This window comes from Vulpes vulpes, chromosome 10 (assembly GCF_048418805.1).
Source record: "Vulpes vulpes isolate BD-2025 chromosome 10, VulVul3, whole genome shotgun sequence".
NCBI classification, from domain to species: domain Eukaryota; kingdom Metazoa; phylum Chordata; class Mammalia; order Carnivora; family Canidae; genus Vulpes; species Vulpes vulpes.
The window spans coordinates 60,127,289-60,148,682 of NC_132789.1; the positions used below are offsets into that span (position 1 = coordinate 60,127,289).

General features: G+C 38.1%; 1 protein-coding gene across 9 annotated transcripts in view; it reads right to left on the minus strand.

Moving 5' to 3' along the window:
* The window catches only part of PPP1R12A (protein phosphatase 1 regulatory subunit 12A), a 136,768-nt gene extending 115,851 nt beyond the window's left edge, over nucleotides 1-20,917 (minus strand). For 7 of the 9 annotated variants that reach the window (XR_011994883.1, XR_011994884.1, XM_025992160.2 and 4 more), the window contains exon 1: nucleotides 20,441-20,897. Coding sequence is in view for 6 of the 9 variants with exons in the window: in XM_025992160.2 (XP_025847945.1) it covers nucleotides 20,441-20,677 (237 nt within the window). In the remaining 3 variants the exon portion in view is untranslated. Of the gene's footprint in view, nucleotides 1-20,440 lie in introns of all 9 variants that reach the window. The other 2 variants (XR_011994885.1, XM_072724449.1) reach the window with 1 other exon arrangement.
* Between the last annotated feature and the right edge of the window lie 477 nt (nucleotides 20,918-21,394).

Consider the following 21,394-nt stretch of genomic DNA (forward strand, 5'->3'; position numbering starts at 1 on the left):
AAAGTTTCTTGGAATACACCATGATACAGCTTCAGGAGGTAACTGACCTACTGGATCTGTTCCGGCCTATCCACTGTCCTATATTTAGTTCCAGGGATTCCTGAGGATATCATATGGATGATATCTGAAGATTCAAGTAGTACAGACGCACTACAATGTAGTATTTAATAGTGTTGAGTCAGACTGCCCAGGTTCAACTCTCAGCTCTGAATTTTATGTTGTTACAACCTTGTATTTAAAACTGTTACCTTGTTTTCTTCCCTGGTATAATGGCATAGTAAAAATAAAAATGTTTACCACATATGATTGTTATGAGAAAATATAAATGTTTAAAACAGTACCTGTTAAATAGACACTATTACGTAAATGTTAATTTACTATTATTCCAAAGAAATAAAGAAATAGATCCTTCTGAAGATGCAGAGATACTAATTCCCACACTTGTAAGAATCTGTTATAAACTAGGGCAGCCCAGGTGGCTCAGTGGTTTAGCCCCTGCCTTCAGCCAGGGGCATGAGCCTGGAGTCCTGGGATCGAGTCCCAGGTCAGGCTCCTTGCATGGAGCCTGCTTCTCCCTCAGTCTGTGTGTCTGCCTCTCTCTTTCTCATGAATAAATAAATAAAATCTTTGAAAAAAAAAATCTGTTATAAACTAAAAGTTCTACATCCTAACTATAGTGTCTCTATATGTCATATTGTTTTCACAATAAAAAGGGGAAGGATTATTTTGTAAACTGTGACAAGCATTAATTGTTTGGGTGGGAGTAGAGAAGATTTTAGTGGGTAAGAAAAGAGTTTAAGTAAATTAGTCTAAGACCCAATTAGAACAAAATGGGATGGGGTTAACTAGGAGATCTAATTAAAATGAACCTTAAAAAGTATATTTCAAAATATAATCTCCATGAATTACTTTGTTCTTTAAAAAATTTTTTCTGATCTTGTAAGAGCTATATAAAACTAAAATGATTTAAATTTAGATTATTCTACAAAGAATTTCACTTTTAAAAACATCAGAATTAATGAATTATTAGAACACAAACTTAAAAAACCCTCCAATTTCTATGGTTTGTCATAGTACAAAAATATTTAACAGTTCAAATTATTTAAAAATTTGTCAATTTAATGTAAAGAACATGCAGCTGTATTAAAACAGAATGTAGCTAATGGCTAAGAAACTTAATGTTACTGACTTGAAGCAGAAAAAAAAAAGATTTCTAACTTCTTACAGCTTCTAATACAAGTCACTTTGTATCTGACTTAAAGACGGAATTCTGAAGATTAAAATTTAAAATGCAGATTCCCCAAACAACTTTTTCAATAAATAGGAAATTTACAATATCAAATAAAATCAAAGGGTGACTAGAGGAATACCTTTATCTCTAAGCTCAACTACTGAAATGGTTCCCCAGATGCTGTGTCCTAACCTACTTTCTATAACCATCAAATGAATCCTCCTACATAGACCTTAGTTTACTCACTCTTTAGGCTCCTCAATATTTTTTCACATTAAAATAAAATAAAAATTTTAAATATTATTTTTTGAGACAGTGGTAGATTATAGATGCAAGCGAAATTACAAGAAATAATACAGAGATATCTTTTGCCCAGTTTCTCTCAATGGGAAAATTTTGCAAAACTACAGAATAACCAGGATACTGACATTGATATAATTCATCTATCTTATCACACTTCCCCAGTTTTACTTGTACTCATTGGTGTAGTGTATCTTTAAGTCTTAAGATTATAAAAGGGGGCCTGAAATCAAAAAGTTTGAGAATTGCTGACTTAAGATTTAACATTTGTTTACACTTTTTGGTTTTTATAGATTGTGTATTTATTTACACATTCAGTATTTGCATCTTTCTGAAGTTGCTTATTAATTCTTGTTTTAGGTCTCCTTCATCTCCTCAAAATACATTACAATCAGAATTACAATTAAGAGTAGATATACTTGTTCAGAGGGGTATACCAGCCTCACCAGCCACTGCTGATAACCTAACACATAAATAACCTAAGGTGGATCAATTGGTCCCTTTTCTGGGAATCTGAGTTCCTGGGATTAGAACTCAGAAGATCAAGATATCATGATCTATATAAAGATCTCTCTCTAGATATCTAGACCAGAATAAAAACTCTGAAATTACTGGTGTCCTTATATTTTGCCTTTTGAACCAGGAAAACAAGAAATTTAGCCTGTTATACAAAAGAATAAAGTGGATTTGTCAGAAACGATGAAAAATTTAGATAGAATACTTCCTGAGTTGCATAGAGTTGCTGATTGTAATTCATTCCAGAAGCCCAGATTCCATGAGATATCTCCATAATCTTACAGTTAATTGCTGTATTTGATTTAGTATAATTCTGATGAGCTTTTCTTACTTTAAAAATCCTTACTAATTAATATGTGCAAGAAGTCCTACCATTTTCCTACTAATGGTTAAGTAGATATGTGCCTTTGAAAATGAGCTCTCTTTTATTTTCAAGGGGCTCAAAAGAAAACAGCTGAACTGATAAATGGCTTAGGGGACTGGTGTCTTAGGGCATATGAAGAACTGCAAGTATGTGTGTGTAGTTATGTATAAATTTGTTAGCAATTCCAGAAAATGGATTTGATATAGGTTTGTTTTTCCCTGCAGAACTTTGTTAGACAAAGCCATACTCCTGGTGAGTAATCAAAAGAAGGCTGTAATTGGTAGTATCTGCTGAAAGAGGAGACAAATCTCAAACTGTAAAACTAGATACCATTCTACAGACGTGATCTCACAGTACAGAGGAACATTTTTAAAAAAATCTATGCTACACTGATTTAGCTTTACAATGATTTACTGTGTTTTAGAATTATTACACTGTTGTCAGACATGAGGCTTGCTGTTAAACTTTTAGTGGCCTTTTTTCATGTCAAGATGATCTTTGCCAACCTATACTTATCAATTATTAATTCAGATATTTTACACTAATACCCAATATCTTTTTATCTTACTTTTTTTTTTAAGATTTTATTTATTTATTCAAGAGAGACATACACAGAGAGAGGCAGAGACACGGGCAGAGGGAGAAGCAGGCTCCATGCAGGGAGCCTGACATGGGACTCGATCCCAGGTCTCCAGGATCAGGCTCTGGGCTGAAGGCGGCGCTAAACTGCTGAGCCACCGGGCTGCCCCTATCTTATTGTTTAAAACCAACTATTTTATGCTTTTTTTTTTTTTTTTTGAAGTTTTCAGCTCCTACAGTTTTAGCTATTAAAATGGTAAATAGGATAGGGTCAAAATTGAGAACACAAGAACTACTACTTTAGTCTTCCCTCCTGATTGCTAGTGAGTGATTGATTAATCAGTAGGTTGATGTGCATATGGTAGTTCGTCTAGCAGTTAATCCATCTAATCCTGCAAATATTCATACCACATTTTTGTCACATTAACCACAGCATCTAACAAGAGCCTGTCCAAGTGGTTCACTAAAAAATCTAGCTATTCTTGATTAGCAACATTTCCCTCATTTAAATTTACCAATCTTGTCAAAAAAGGAAGTAGAAGATACAGCAACATAACTTAGTTTTCAGAAAACTCAATCTGGCATCTAGTAACAACACAATCTTTTCTAAAACTATCTGCTTAATAATCGATATCAGAATTTTGCCAGAGTAGAACATTTTAAACACATAAAAACATGTAACTTAAATGCCATGCCATCAGTTACTTCCTTCTATTCTTGCTCCAGTTTACCACTCTTAAAAGCCCTCTTTTTATACAGCATAATGTAGTCGAATGATATAATAATGTATAATGACAGATGATAACTGTACTTATACCAGCGAGCATTGTATAGTATGTACAATTATCAAAAAACTATGTTGTATATCTGAAACCAATGTAACACTGGATGTCAACTACACTTCAATAAGAAGAAAAAAATTTTAAAGGCCTCTATTCACTGTCTTCAAAAGTATTTTCACAAAATTCATGTAACTCCGGGCTTCGACATTCTTGATTCTATTCTTAGAGTTTTGGGGTCATTTTTCAATTCATTCTTAAAACATTTATCATTAAATACTTTTCCTATTCAAATAAAACAAGGCAAAAGAGTTCACTGTATCCAAACTGCTTTTCTAGATCTTTTGTCTACATTTCTCCCACTGGACTTGTTTAAAATTCTGAAATCGAAACTTTATCTTTTAAAATCCCTTTATTCCTCAAAGACTAGCTATCTTTCTGGGAATTATGCTTATCTTTTGTCTGAATTTTCTGTAGTCCACTGGCCAAAAGCTTCAAAATACATTTAAGTAACCCCTTAATTTTCTTAATTGTTCTTAAAGCTCTCCCAAAGTATCCATCATATTGGCAATCAGTCTTTCCTTTTTAAATAAAAAGGTTAAAGAGAAAAGGCAGGCATAAATGCAGAAATAAATATTTAACCATCAACACCAGCCTCCTTGAGTAGCCAATGACTAGGCAAACAAAAATCCATGAATTATGTCAATATCTCTACACTTATTTAATCCTTAAAACATTACTGGAAGTAGTCATTTAAGCATTCTTTTCCAACTCAGATTCATCTTCATCATTTCTTCTCTTTGTTTTAAAAGATTAAAAAATGACATAATTTGAAATCTACTATATTTCCCTCCCAGAGATAATCACTGATAACAGTTGGGGATTTCCCCAGATTTTCTATGCAAACCACTTTTCCCCCCAAATGGAATCATACAATACATCCTGTCAAAACTAACTTTTTGATACTTTAAAAAAAGAAAGAAATATTAAAGATTTATTTATTGATTCATGAGAAACAGAGGCAGAGACATAGACAGAAGAAGCAGGCTCCCTGTGGGGAGCCCAATGTGGGACTCAATCCTGGGACCCTGGATCACGACCTGAGCAGAAGGCAGATGATCAGCTCAACCACTGAGCCACCTAGGCATCCCGATACTTAAATATTTCTTGAAAGAGAACAATTTATCAGTTCATTTTACACATAAACACATATATCTCTTCCCCCACTCCCATCCCAGATTAGCTTTAAATGTCAAGGGTAGGTTGAAAAGGGAAAAAGTCGCAATGTTAACTTCGCATTAAAGTTTAATATATAACCATTTCCTATTTTGTCTATGCTGAAACAAGTCTAAAGACATTTCCTCACAGTCAAAATAACCCATACAAGCTTTTTGTACAACTGCTATTTTTCTCATTAAATGTCCAACTTAATAAAACATTGAAAAAAATAAAAAATAAAACATTGAAATGCAAAAAAGTCACAAGTACTCAAAGCAACTCTAGTCAAATTTTGAGGAAAAAAAAACCTTTAAAATATATTATGTAAAAGAACCAGGGAAATCATTACGGAAATGCAAATTAAAACCACAATGAGATATCACCTCATACTTATCAGAATGGCTAAAATCAAAAAGACAAGAAATAACAAAAGTTGGCAAAGATATGGAGAAAAAGGAACACTAAAGCACTGTTGGTGGGAACGCAAATTGGTGCAGCCCCTGTGGACTGTAAGCAGTATGAAGGTCCCTCAAAAAATTAAAAATAGAACTTCCATATGATCCAGTAAATTCTACCACTGGTATTTATTGAAAGAAAACAAAAACAAATTCAAAAAGATATATGTACCCCTGCATTTACTGCAGTGTTATTTATAATAAATAAGACATGGAAGCAATCCAAGTATCCACTGATAGATGAATGAAGAAGTGGTACATGTACACACACACACACATGAATATTACTCAACCATAAAAAAAAAGAGAACATCTTGACAACATGGATGGTGGACCTAGAGTATAACGCTAAGTGAAATAAGTCAGAGAAAGACAGATACCACATGATTTCACTCATATATGGAATTTAAGAAACAAATGAACACAGAAAAAAGATTTAAAAAATCAGACTCTTAGAGAACAAGTTGGTGGTTGTCAGAGGGGAGGTGGGGGGGGGGGAGTGTGAAAAAGATAAAGGGAATTAGGAGTATATTCATCTTGATGAGCACTGAGAAATGTACCGAATTGCTGATTCAGAATATTGTACTCCTGAGACTAATACATCATTGTATGTTAATTATACTTGAATAAAAAAATATATTAGACAAAAGAAAAATATATCAAGTTGTAAATTTCTTATATATAAATAATACTTTATCTTTACTTGCCCTGAAAAAAAAGACTTAGTAAATTTAGAAACTGGGGAAAGTTAGAGATTGTTGAATGAATGCTTTAACTGTACCACTCTGAGCAAAATTCAACATGCTCTGAAAACAAAAGTACTCTCTCATTTTAATCTATTACCTTATTTTCACAGTGCATTATTTTAAGCAATAAGACTTTTAGATTGTTATTACTACTACAATTTTATTCCTAACAGCTTTGTGCTCCATCCCTGAAACCCCTAAAAACACACACTGTGCCCTCTCCCACAATATCATAAAAGTAAATTTGGCTTACTTATAAGTTCTTAATGGACTTTGCTGAACAGAAAAACACAGAATTTTGCATGTATTTTTAGATAGTTCACCAAAATCTTAAAAATAATCTAATCAGGGGATCCCTGGGTAGGCTCAGAGGTTTAGCGCCTGCCTTCAGCCCAGGGCATGACCCGAGTCCAGGGATCGAGTCCTTCATCGCACTCTCTGCATGGAGCCTGCTTCTCTCTCTGCCTGTGTCTCTGCCTCTCTCTCTCTCTCTCTGTCTCTCATGAATAAATAAAATCCTTAAAAAAATCTAATCATGAATCCTTATCCTTTGGTTTTTCTATAGCCTCACAAATCATTTTCTACTTGGTATTCACACATCCAGAGGACCAGGGAGATCTAAGAAAAAAGGCTAAGTCCAAGACTAAAAACAAAACAAAACCCAACTCCACTCAAGATTTTGATTTATTGCTTATAATTAGGCCACACTTCCTCCATGGTGACTCAAAAACTTGTATATCCTCTAGCACACATTTTGCACTCCACTGTAATTTCTTGAATATTGCCAGTCTCCACCAATATCAAATATACTCTGCTTCTAACCTACACAGTAAGCATGCTGTTATTTACTGAATGAATACACACTGAAAAGCACCTTCACTCGACTCCAAGCCAGAAGCACATCTTTGACTCCTATTACCTCCAGTGAATCCACTTTCAATTCATTCTAATTCTGTTTCCCAAATATGTCTTGAGTCCATCTACTATTTTCCAACTCCATTGCCATTAAGTGAGTTCATCTCTTAGACTACTCAACTTCCTAAATTAGTCTCCCTGCCTCCAGTATTGTTCTCTTTTCAAGCGCAGTCTCGGACTGCACCCAAAGTAATCTTTCTTAAGGAGAAAATCTGATTGTCTCATTTAACCTGATTAAAATCTTTCAACACTTCTGTTCACCTCCAGCTTTTTGAACATACTATTCCCTCTCTCTAAAATAATTTCCTACGTCCTTCCATCCCTTACAACCCTAGCTTTTACTCATCACTCAGCAGATCAAACATCAACTTTCCCCAAGAAGACTTCCTCCTCCCTAATTCTAGGTGAGTTGTGCCTTCACAAACTTCCATGGCACTCTGTACTACTACCATTATATATCATTACACATAACTGAAACAAATGTATAATTAACCTGTTATGTTTACCTACATATCCCAGTACCCTACAAACTGTGCTAGTGCAGGGACAATGTTTGGCCATCCTCTTTGCCATGTAACTACAGTGATGAACACTAAGCCTACGTGGGAGTTGGGGGGACTAAGAGAAGATAATTGCAGCCTCTGCCAATGCCTCAATTCTTAGTGGTGAACACAAATAGAGAATTTTATTTTTAAAAAGATATTAATAGCTTATTGAGATATAATTCACACATCATTACAATAGCCCATTTCAAGTTGTAGTATATTCAGGGCTGTGTAACCATCACCATAATCAATTTTAGAACATTTTTATCGTTCTAAAAGGATATGATATACCCATTAGCAGTCACTCCCCATTTCCCCTCAGTACGTGACGTTTGGCAACCATTAATCTATCTTCTGTCTCTACATATTCTCTATTCTGAACATTTCGTATAAATGGAATCATCCAATATGCAGTCTTTTATGACTGGCTACCATCATTCAAGTATAATGTCATTAAGATTCATCTATATTGTATCAAGTATTAGTACTTTGTTTCTTTTCATTGCCAAATAATATTCCACTGATTCCAGTAACATATAGGACATTTTATTCATCCATTCAACTGATAGACATTTGTGTTGCTCTCACTTTTTGGCTTTTATGAGTAATGCTCCTATAAACATAAATTTACAAATTTTTGTGTGGACATCTCTTTTCAATCCTCTTGGGTATATAAAAAAGGAGTATAACTGCTGGGTTATATGGTAACTCTATGTCTAACCTTTTGAGGAACTGCCAGACTGTTTCAAAAGTAGCTGTATCATTTCATATTACCACCAGCAGTGTAGAGTTTTAATTTCTTCAAATCCTAGTTAATACTTGTTATCATCTGTTATTTTTATTTAGGGCCATTCTAGTGGGCGTGAGGTACAGTTCTGATTTGCATTTCCCTGATGGCTAAGTAACTTCACTCTGTAAACTCTGTAAAGGGCAGTGCTGATATCTGTTTTGCTTAAAAATAAAATCCCCCAGCATTTAATAGCATATTGTACAGAAGAGGCCTTTGATTTTGTTAAATGAATACCATAAAAGCTAGTATGGAAATGGGAGCATTTCTCTTTCAGGTATGCATGTAATGGGAAATAGTAATTTTAACTAGGAAGTAAAGAAGAAAACAGATGGCCCTGAGATTTTAGTTTAGTATATGGAAGACTGATGATATCAAAAATAAGATGTGGGGATTATATTAAAAAGGAGAACAAATTATATAAAGAGAAAAGTAAAGCTACAGAAATGAAATGGGAAAGAAAAAACAGACATATGAGAACCTTGGAATATTCTTAAGAAAGAAATAGACTAAAAAGGGACACTGAACAGGGGCATTCAGAAAACAAACAAGAAGGGATTAGGATCATAAGTTACCTATAACTTAACCATAACTTTCTCAGGGATGTCTTCTCTGATATTCTAGGTTAAGTCCTCCTAATAAAAACTTTCATCTCACCCTTTATTTCCATTCTAACACTTACTAATTGTAATCATTTGTTCACACTACCATCCCACTATATTATACACTATATTCAGGCAGGGAACATTGTTTTTAGAGATTTGTACAATGCCAGACATATGGTGAATAATGATTTATGTATTCATTGTATAAATTAATCACTAATTTAAATGAGTAACATCAAATATCTGTAAAATAAATACTACTTAACATTTTAAATAACATACACAAATTTTATTAACATACATGGAGTAATAAAACTAATTTTCCTATGGGTGACTTAGAGAAGAAAGATGACATTACCACATTATGAATGTAACAGGTATAGGTCAGCGGGAGTATTTTCAAGATTAGTCTTCCGTATTAGATATACCAGAAATTTTACTGAAAATGTCTTTTGCATCAACAAGCATTAAAACAGCCTGTTATTTTGAGCAAAACATAAAATTACAAGTGAAATTTCCAAGACAATCCTAATACAGTGTCATGAGTGAACAAAGACATACATAGTATAATATCCACCACGTCATGAAAAATTGGAAATACACTAAAAATTCATCACAGAAAACTGGGAAAATAAATTTTGGGATGTGTACACACACACACACACACACACACACACACAGAGAGAATACTCTATAGCCATTAAAAAGGAGGGTGTTATCAGTATTCATTAACATAGAAATATTTTTGGGGTGCAGCCCGCGTAGCTCAGCAGTTTAGCGCTGCCTTTAGCCCAGGGTGTGATCCTGGAGCCCCGGGATCGAGTCCCACATCAGGCTCCCTGCATGGAGCCTGCTTCTCCCTCTGCCTGTGTGTCTGCCTCTCTCTCTCGGTCTCTCTCATGAATAAATAAATAACTTTAAAATATATATATATATATACATATAATACATATGTATTTTTTAAGAGTTTAATTTAGGGGTGCTTGGGTGGCTTAGCCAGTTAGGTGGCCAAGTCTTGGTTTGGGCTCAGGTCATGATCTTGAGGTCCTGAGAGCCAGTCCTGCTTCTGGCTCCATGCTGAGTGTGGAGTCTGCCTGAGATTCTATCCTCCCCCTCTGCCCCTACCTGTCTCCACTTATGTGCACTCTCTCTTTAAAAAAAAAAAAAAAAAAAAAAGTTTACCAAAAAAATAATAAAATAAAAAGAAGTTTACAAACCAGAAAATTAAATATAGCCCCATTTATAAAAAATTATATACTAAATAAAAATGGATAAAGGAGAGTTTATTAAGGTTTTATGTGGGGCTACCTCCAGACTGAAAATCTAAATAGTCTTTCTTTTCTTTTTTTTCTTCTTTCTTTCTTCCTTTCTTTCTTTTCCTTCTTTCTCTCTCTCTCTCTCTCTGTGTGTGTGTTTCTCATGAATAAATAAAATCTTTAAAAAAAAAAAAACTTCAATACTGAAGATATACTTTTGGAGCTGAAGAGTTCCAGTTCTAAGCAAAAGTGTAAATACTAGAATACATTCATAATCATCTAAAATAAGACTAAATAAAATATACATTATATATAAGTTTCCTGTAAAGGTAATTGGTATGCATGTATGCGTGTTTTGAAAGTTAATCCAGGAAAATAGACTTTTCCACATGGTTAACTTCTAAGAGCGTATCAATTCACATTCTCACAAAATTTCTCCTTTGCACTATGCAAGTATTTAAGAAACTCACACAAACTTTCTGTAACCTTTTATTTTTGTTAGAGAACATGTTAAACTAACAAAAAAAAATGTAACTTCAGCTCAAATATGACTTAATAAGCTAAAGTCACGCTAAAACGTGAAGCTCTTCCAGCAGAATATCTCACTCGATGCACAGAAGGCATTTAAGCAGATCACTAAAAAGGTGACAGCTGAGGAATGCCCTCACTTCTTTCCACGGTTTCTACCGAGTGTCATTTCAGAAATGCCTATACAACACATGACAATGTGGAATGTCTCCACCCATGAAAGAGCATTTGGGTCGAGCAAGCACACTTAGGGCAGTAACACAGAGCTCAAGTTTGTCTTTTTATGGTTAGCCAGCCTAACAATGAAAAGATAAACAACCAAAATACTAATAAGGTCAGAAAATACTGGCATACAGGGATCCACAGTGAAAGGGTTATTTAGAAAAAAAAAAAAACACACACACAAAAAACCTGTGTGATTAAAATCATTCGAAAATATGAATTAGCTTCTAATGCCGGTATGCTAAGGACACCTTTTCTAAACCAACCAAAATTTTGTTTGAAAAAAATCACTTTTAAAGTATTTTGCATAAGCTGAGCAAAATTCTGCTTGTATTAGTAATCAGAAATATATTCCATTTCAGAAAAATCTAAGATCCTGCTAAATTTTTACTGCAGCAATGGCTACCTCTGCATTTTAAGCATTATAAGTTATTTTATATGCACTTTTATTACAATATTTTTAATGTTTGTTAATTGTTTGTACTTACTCATACAAACCCATCATTTTGCTTTCTATGAACTCAGCTAGCTCTTCACAAGATTGATATACACTGTATTCAATTTTTTTTAAAACCAACAAATAGTCACTGTGCAGCTGCTAAAATAAAATTCAGATACCAAAGGGGATTTAAAGAAAAGTGAATCAAAATCCCTCTTTGAAGGAATTCACTATTTTGTCTGGAGATAAGATATACTAACAATAGTAGGTAGTGTATAGGTGCCAAACTTAGAGTTTAAACAGTAATTCAGAGAATCACTGTGTGCCCCAGTGGTCAAGCAAGTCTACACTTTGTGCTTTGAGTTGTGCTTTAATATAAATAAGCTAAGAAATACATTCCAGAGTAAGATTACATGTGCAAAAAGGCTTATGTTAGTATAAATATGAAACTGGTGGTTCCTAAAATATGAACTGGTGGATCACTTTCACTGGTTTTCTGAATTTCCTCAGAATTTTTTTTGCTCCATCTTAGATAATCAGGAGCCAGGCACTTGTATTCTAATGATCTGGCCTGCCACCACCTGCATGCTATCCTATCCTACCAAAAAGAGGACACAGGGAATAGAGTCATGAAATCTGCTCACCCTCAACCACTCTCTCTACTTGCATGAAAGACTAACAAAAACATCTATGATCAATACAGCAATAATTTTATAGACTGACAAGAGTCCTCACTTTCCTTTATTTAATTGGATATTATATCCTTTTGTTGTGAAAATATTCTCTTTATGAAAATGGTGTTGATAGTATAAGGTGGTCACATTGGCAAACAAAAATTAGTCACTGAAATTTAAGAAAACATCTTATTGGTCTATGGAATGTAAAATTCTGGGAATCAGTGATTTGATGGACAAGTAAATAACATTTCGAATGATGCTCTCACTATCAATGAGAAGAAAGATCCTATTGCCATTTCCAAGTTAAGACCTGAAACATAATTTTGCTAAATTTGCAAAATGATTTTAAAAATATTTTTATTTCTACTAACAAAAAGCTTCCAATTAAAATCAAAGATGAATAACATTAAAAGTTTGTTTTATTAATTCATTAAGTTAATTCAGGTAATTTTATTAGCATTTCATGTAACATCTCAAGTTCTAATTATAAGCACAAATAATTACTATATAGGAAATAAACTGCAGATTAAATGGTAGTGACAAACTCAAGGTTGTTTTCTTTATTTTAAATACTGATATGAGCTTTCCTATAATTTATCTCTTTTCATTAAAAGTTAAGAGTGTGTGTATGGGTATAAGCAAAACATATTCTGTAAATGCATACATAAAAATGCCTAAAACACTAATATAAATTATTATTAGGATAAAGGAAAATGGAGACGTTTGAAGACTAATAAACTCCGTGTCCTAAAAAAAAAGAAAGTTTTTGTTGCCTTTGTTAACTTCCTTTGCAACTTCCCAAAGCACTTGATCAAACATTCTGCACATAGTCAAAAACAATCTTGGCAGTTCCTAAAATTTAGGACAGATTCTGAGATTAATTTAGATACAGTACTACTGCATTTCAGTTACTACAGAAAGCTCATAGAGTTGGCTAGTTAAAACAAAAGCAGATGAAGAAAAAAATTATACATATGTATATATGTATGGTGTTTCATTTGATTCTCAGCTGATTAACAGAGAAACCTCTAACTACTAATCATCAGCCATAATGACTAGAAGATTTAAGAATACTTCTTCAGATTTAAAGAAAAGGAGAGGGACACCTGGGTGGCTCAGTGGTTGGGTACCTCCCTTCGGCCCAGGGCATGATCCTGGAGTTCAGGTATCAGGTCCCACATCCAGGTCCCACATCCGGCTCCCTGCAGGGAGCCTGCCTCTCCTCTCCCTCTGCCTATGTCTCTGCCTCTCTCTTTCTCTCTGTGTCTCTCATGAATAAATGGATAAAATCTTTAAAAATGAATGAATGAATGAATAAAAAGAAAAAGGAAGGAAGGAAGGAAGAAAGATCTAGTATGGTGTTAAGTTTGGGCTTTGGAATCAGACCTGTATGTTAGAACTCAGCTCTGTTATTACCTTCGTAATCTTGAGTAAGAAAGAGGGGATGCTGTGAGAATTAAATGATACTGGTAGTAAAAACATGCACCACAATGGTCCATATATAGCAAATCCTCAGCAAATGCTACTTCTCAATAAAACACTATGATAATTCATGGCTACTACAGAACTCCAACTTAGAATAAACTTAAAAGGACTGTTGGAGGTTTTCAACCTCTCAAAGAGGATGTACCAAAATGCCAATACTCCCATCTTTTCAACATGACTGTGGAACCCAAAAAATTTCAAAAGAAGAGGTGAAAACAGCAATATTTTTCAAGCAGAAGGGAATGAAAACCAACTTCAGGAACCTTCGAGAAGAAGTATGTTATAGCAGTAACAAAATAATTTTCTATACTCCCCATTCCCCTTAAAAGTCATCTTTCTAGTCATCTTTAAAAAAATCAACTGGGTTTTTAAAAATTTTTTATTTTTAAGTAATCTCTACACCCGACACAGGGCTTGAATTTACACTACTAGTTCAAGAATTGTATGGTCTACCAACTAAACCAGTGAGGTATCTCTAGACTTTTTTTTTTAAAATATAAGTACTTTACTTTTGTCAACAGTACTTGTAAAATGTGGTTCCTTCCATTCCATCTAGGGTTTCTTCTACCTGGCTATCCTAGAAAATGCTCAGTCACGGCTTGCAATCACACTAGCTGAAGCACATGAAAGATGGTTTTGGTTATGACACTTCAAACCCAGACCACAAAACTGTTGCCAGGAAGCACAATGGCAGCAACTGCAGAGAAAACCTTATAACAGCAGCAGTCTGGGTACTGGTGCCCTACCAGCACACCCCATATATGGCTAAGGCTGTCCATTTATTTGCAGGAAGTGAGGGGCCAGTTTAGAGGAGGTTAGAAGTTGTTGTTTGTTTAGGTGGGTTTTTTTTTTCTTTTAATGGATTTAGGATCATTTCAAAAAAAACTTTCAATAGCAATCAGCATAGTGTTACAGTCTTTCTAACAAGAAAATTATGTAGAGAAAGCAATGTATGCTGCACATTTTTTTCAACAGATATTACTATTACTTACAAGTGATTCAACAGATTCTTCTAAGATCTTAACATCCCTCACCGAAACATTACACAATAAACTCTATACTCAGTTTTAAACAGATTTCTCATATATAGCAATTATACTATTCTCTAACAACAGTCTCAATATCAACTGCTCCAATCTCTCTCCCTTTTGGTTGGAAAACACTTTAAGTAGCCCTATTAGAATACGTTTAAAGAGAGTTACATTTCAGATTACGATTCATTGAAAATGGCTCGGCTGAGAAGATTAAGCACTTAAGAAAAGACTGCACAAAAGTATTCCTTTTACTGTCAAGAGGGGAGCTACATATTTTTACAAAGAAGCTTCAAATGGCTCCCTTCAAGTTGATAAAATTTGTATTTTAAGAGCAAAAGAACTGAATACTAAACTTATCTGCAAGTCTGTATTGAAAAGGAAAACCTTAAAAAAAATTAATAGCACAGAACACGGGTCTAATTCTAGTTTGTATTTCTCTATAGGACCTAATTCAGACTCTTAAAATGAAAGTGGCAAATTAATGATTCAACTACATAGGAAAGAGGTTAATATTGAGAACTTTTTAGGGCAGCCCGGGTGGCTCAGCAGTTTAGTGCCGCCTTCAGCCCAGGGCGTGATCTTGGAGACCAGGGATCAAGTCCCACATCGGGCTCCCTGCATGGAGCCTGCTTCTCCCTCTGCCTGTGTCTCGGCCTCTCTCTCTGTGTCTCATGAATGAATAAATAAAAGTCTAAAAAAAAAAACTTTTTAAAAACTCAAGATATTTTTTAATTTTTTTATTTTATTTATGATAGTCACAGAGAGAGAGAGAGAGAGAGGCAGAGACACAGGCAGAGGGAGAAGCAGGCTCCATGCACCGGGAGCCCGATGTGGGATTCGATCCCAGGTCTCCAGGATCGCGCCCTGGGCCAAAGACAGGCGCCAAACCGCTGCGCCACCCAGGGATCCCAAAAACTCAAGATATTTTTAAAAATCTACACAGAAGATCTACAACAAAGATTTTCATTTACTTTATAAACACATAAGTTCTACCATGTGTAAGAACATTAAGTACTGGATGTGAAGGCTTTAAAATGTAACTCATAATATACAAATACATACAGAACTCTGTATTTATGGGACCCCTGGGTGACTCAGCAGTTGAGTGTCTGCCTTCGGCCCAGGGCGTGATCCTGGAGTCCTGGGTTCGAGTCCCACATCGGGCTCCCTGCATAGAGCCTGCTACTCCCTCCACCTGTGTCTCTGCCCCTCTCTGTCTCTCATGAATAAATAAAATCTTAAAAAAAAAAAACCCACAAAACTCTGTACTTATAATACAAGGTAAAGGATACAAGTCAGTAACTTTAGCGAGCACCTAATATGTGCCAGGCTCTAGAAAGACAACATGTGGGAAACTGGGTCCTTATCGTGTATCAGGAAAGACAAACTTAAAAACAAACACTATTTAGCAGTACACAGGCAAAATATAAGACACAATGAGACTCCGGAGAAGAGCATTTCTCCAGTACCATAATATTATACAAATTCAAAAAACAGAAAGATTCCTACTGGCTGGCAATTCTATTGAACTCTGAAGAATAACTAAGATTTTGACTGGCAAAGAAGAGAGGGAGGATATTTTAGTGGCAGAAAAAGCAAGACCATAGGCATGGAAATAAAGAATAAAAAAATAGAACACAATGGAGATCTATCAGGTATAAGCTAAATGATGAAATACTTTAAATTTAAGAAGGAGTGACACAACATGATACTGTTAAGAAATTATTCTAACAGCAACATGAATGCTGGATTGGACCAGAGAGAGAACAGAGGCAGAGAAAGCAATTAACCAATTACTATACTCTAGGGATAAAATAATAAAGGCATGAACTAGATTAATAATGAGAGTAGCAAGGAAAAGAATTGATACAAAGGCAATTATTAAGATGGATTAGATATATGTAGAATAAGGGATGAATAAATAATAACTGAAATGTTTAAAGCTTGATCCAGAGATTACTGACATCATTAAAAGAATCAGAGGCATCAATGAGAAGAGTACGTGTGGTGAAGAAAGATTTAAGCTTTATTTCAGGCTGAAATCAAAAAAATTCCTGACACTGATCTAAAACTGAGTAATACACTGAAAAAGGGACATAGGTAAAGTCTACGGATATATATATATATATATATATATATATAAACTAATGTTAATAAAAGTAGATTATAAAACTGAATTATAACTATGAAAATCCATGTTTGAATAAGATTCCTTTGAAGAAACCACAAAACTAAATGTAAATGCAGTAACTGCTATTCTATGGCAGAGGGGGGTGAACATCTATTTACTACGTCACTACTTAAAAATGTATTTTTAAATATAAAATCACAATAGAGTGAATTAATATTTCACTTCATATCAATACATCATCACTAGAAAAATGGAAATGAGGGACTGGAGCTCTACAGAAATGTGAAAACTGGAAGCTGACTTGGCAGTTACTGGCACAAAGTAGGTAAGATTTTAAGGTAAAATCAAAGGTTAAACTCAACACTGATGGAAGAAATCTCAGTCTTGCATTTTATGGACTCCGGTATCAAGAGGAATCAGCAATAAGGCATTCTACAGAAAACTCTATGCGTACTGAAATACAGAGATCACAAGGTAGGAGACTCCACCAGGTACCTATAAAATCAGAACTAATTAATGTCCACCAATAAAAATGAAAATCTAGACTTCAGTTCTAGGACATCAGAAGTTTATTTTAGCTTCAGTACTGTTCAGCATTGTTTTCTAGCTATGGGAGTCGGGGAGGGAGGCTATTCCAGAGACCAAGACAGGAAATTTGACAAGAACACTGCATTTTCTCCAATTTGGATGACATATTTGTATACAGAAAGAATAGTTGAAAATTAAGATGCTTTTGTAACTTCTAATGAGAGGGCACATTCTGCCAATAAACTTTTAAGTATAGGCTGCTTACATTAAAAATGGAAGTAAAAGATGAAGGATATTTATGGGTTGTGAAGTTTCTAAAACTTTTCTCCTGACAGTGAAATTTTTAGATACTTGATTAAAACCAAAAGGGTAAAAGTGTATTCCAAAAGACTAATCAATAATTAGCCCAGCAAAAATATTTTAGGTATTATATGATCTCTTGAAAATTCAATTAAATAAACACTATTTAAGGGCTATTATATCAGTGGGTCAATTTTAGGCTTTATAATTTAAGTACGTAAAACAAGCAACATTCAAGAGATTTCTGAAAAGCTTAAAACTTTCTTGTGATTCTTTTTAAAAAGTTTTATCACCTTTCACTATCTGTTGTCCTGAATTTGCCCAAAGCGAACTCCTTGTTCTCAGTCACACTGGGAAAAAAGTACAAGAGGTGATAATACAGAAATGAAAGTGAAGAAAACATGATACAAATTTTAATGCCTGATATTTTAAAGACTTTTTCACTGACTTAAGGAATGCGCAGATAAATTACAAAAAGATACTATGCAAATGGTTATGCATAAACTTCGAAACTTCTCCTCACAGGCTTGTCAGCTAAAACAAAATCCCCAAAAGACTGTACCCATATGCTGCCAAACTAACTCCTGAATTCAGTTAATCAGGAAAACCCTGAGAAGTCTGGGACTTCTTGCAACACGTCCAAATTGAGAGAGGAAAAAAGCCTTCAGAAGTCTGCTTCCCTGAATTTTCTTTTCCTACCTAGGCCAATACTACTCTAATACAAGTATCCGAAGGTTTCCTCTTCTTCCCAGCCAGTACCATTGGGTCCCTCCCCTAGTGTGGTAACTTTAAATCTCTATGTGAAAATTTCAATAAAACGTATTGATGTAAATAAATAATTATGCAATCGTACCTTGACCTAAGCATACAGTAACTGTGTCTTCCAGAATCAATTCCATCCTGAAACATGTAAAACACGCTTCAAAGATCCTTCATCTTACATAACTACTTGATCATTTTTAGAGCCAAAACTTTCTTTCATTCTCAGCACCATGGTTTTTTTTTTTGGAACCTAGACTTTGCTATGCTTTTAAAATGAACCTCAGCCAAACAGAAAGTATGCTATACATTAGAGACTCTAAATTCAATGGAAGGGAAAAAAAAGAACCGAAGACGGCGCTGTAGTTTTTTTTGTGTGTGTGTTTTTTTTTAACTGGGTGCCGCATTCTGAATTCCAGGCTTGCCCTGCAATGTGTCAGTCATTTCAATCCATCCAGTCAACTCTGTAAACAAAGGCTACAAGCCAAGTTTGATAGGAGAATTCAATTAAATGAAACTTAAAAACGGTCATCGTCCACCAAACAGGAAGCGGTAAAAAGGGAAATGCCACCGCAACACCTTTTAAAAAGCCCCAGCAAGACAATATTCATTAAAAATATATATATATATACGATATTCATATATATATATATATATACATATATATATATATATATGAAAGCCTCAAGGTTCAACCTCTGAACAGGGTTTTTGTTAGGGTGTTAAATAAAATAAACAGCTGTGAGCTTCCACATATAACCGAGGCACTCCGAGGCAGCTCCACAGATCTCCGGGTGGAGGGAGGGCCACTGCTGCACAAGCAGTTTTCTCGGTGATTCCAAGTCACCCAGCAAGAAAATGTGAAAAAGGGTCTCTAGGTCTTGTCACCTACTACCGTCGCTTGAAAAACAAAAACAAAAAAAAAAATCTTTTTTTTTTTTTTTTTAAATGCAGCGCTCAGCGTGGTGGTGTTGCTTTTGGCCTGTTAAAGGCAGGGCAACATTATCTCCGGATTGCCAATAGTTTCTCCTTATTTGGCTAACATTGAGAGATCCCAATCGGACTACTATAAAACTTTAACGTGCACAAAGCATCCATTTTGAGCAAAGTTTGTGAACGGCTTCCCCCCCCCCCATCCCCCAAAGGAAAATCCTGGTGCCCGGCTCTGAAAAGCGTGCCCCGCGCGCCTCTCCCCGCGTCTCTAAGCTTTGAGCAGTGCACACGCCGAGCCGCGGGGCTGCAGGACCTCCGGCGCGCTCCCGGGCGGGGCGGGGCAGGGGGAGGGAGGGAGGCAAGCCCTGCCGGACGCCCCCTTACCTTACCCACCTGCGCCCCCCTCCCCTTCGCCCGCCGGCTCGCTACACCCCATCTCCCCCTCCCCAGGGACCAGGAGGAATAAAGAAGCCAACAGGAAGCCGTCCGCTGCGGCGATCGGCTCGGGGCTCTCGATGACTCCTAGTATCATCATCATTGGTCATCGAGTCCCCCCCCCCAAAAAAAACGACAGCAACCCCCATGCCGACCCTCTGAGCCGGGGCTGCCCATCCGCTCGAGGGTCCCTAAGCGCCCCTTGCGGGGTCCCTAGCTCCCCTTGCGGGTCCCTAAGGGCCCTTCTGGGTCCCTAAGCACCCCTTGCGGGTCCCTAAGGGCCCTTCTGGGTCTCTAAGCGCCCCTTGCGGGTCCCTAAGGGCCCTTCTGAGTCTCTAAGCGCCCCTTGCGGGACGCTGCCTTGAGCATCCCCCGTCGTCCAAGCGCAGCACCGACACCCCCCGGGGACAAGCCCAGGACACTCCTCCCCGTCTCGACCCCAAACCCCAAACCCCAGCCGCACGTCCACAAACGGCCCTGGGCGCCCCCGCGCCGCCCCCGGCCCCGGAAATCACCCGGCGGCTCGCGCCCCCCCGCCCTCCCCCGCCCTCGCGGGAAGCCGCCCCCTCACCCCGCAGCAGGGAGGCTCCCGCCGCCGCCCCCCACCCCCACCCCCCCCGCGCCCCCGCGGGCGGCGGGAGGCCGGCGAGAGCCCGCGGGGCCGCGCACGGACCTGGTGCAGGGCGGTGAGCCCGTCCACATTGGCGTAATTGATGTCGGCGCCGCGGTGCAGCAGCTTGAGGACCTCGTCCGTGTCGCCGCTGGAGCAAGCGGCCAGGAAGACGGCGCCATCGTCGAACTTCACCTTGGTCTTCTGGCGCTTCACCACGGGAGGCTCCAGGTCCGTCTCGGAGCCGATCCAGCGCTTCAGCTGCTCGTTCCGCTTCTGCTTCGCGTCCGCCATCTTCATCCCCTCTCCTGCCGCCGGGTCTTCTTATCGCGAGGGGGGCGGGGGGGGGTGAAGGGGGAGGCGGCGAGGGACGCGCGGGCCGGCGGGGGGGGGGTGTGACTGCTTCGAGGCGAGCGGGCCCGGGGAGGGCTGGGAGCCGGGAGGAGACGCTCAAGACTTCCAGTATCCCACAGAGCACTGGGGCGGCGCGCCCGGCCGAGCGGACCTCCCTTCCGACCGCAGGAGCCCTCCCGCCTCCCCCCTCCTCCTGCTCCTCCTCGCCCCTCCCACCCCTGCTCCGGCTCCCCGCCTCCCCTGCCCGTCACCGGCGGCCGATCGAACGTAACTTCGCGAGATCCGGGCAGGGAGGCGCCCAGCGGCCCGTGCGCATGCGCGCGAGGCTCCGAGCCCCGCCCCCGGAAGAGCGCTCCCGCGAGCCGCGGCGGGGGCGGCCGGGCCACCGGAGGGAAGCGGGTGTGGTCCCGGCCGCCGCGCAGGGGGGAGGGCGGCTGGGGGGGGCGGGGACCGACCTGGAAGGGCGGAGACGGGGCAGGAAGGTTGTCTCCGCCTGGCACGGGCTCGGTGGGGAGGACCCGCCTGCTGGCTGCGCGGCCCGGCGGGGATGGAGGCGAGGACGTGAGCTAGGCGGTGGCGGTCGCTCTTGCGGAGGTGTCCGTCCCGGGTGCCCGCCCGGCCCCCGGGGTGACCCGCGGTGACCCGGCGGTGGCGTCCTGCCAA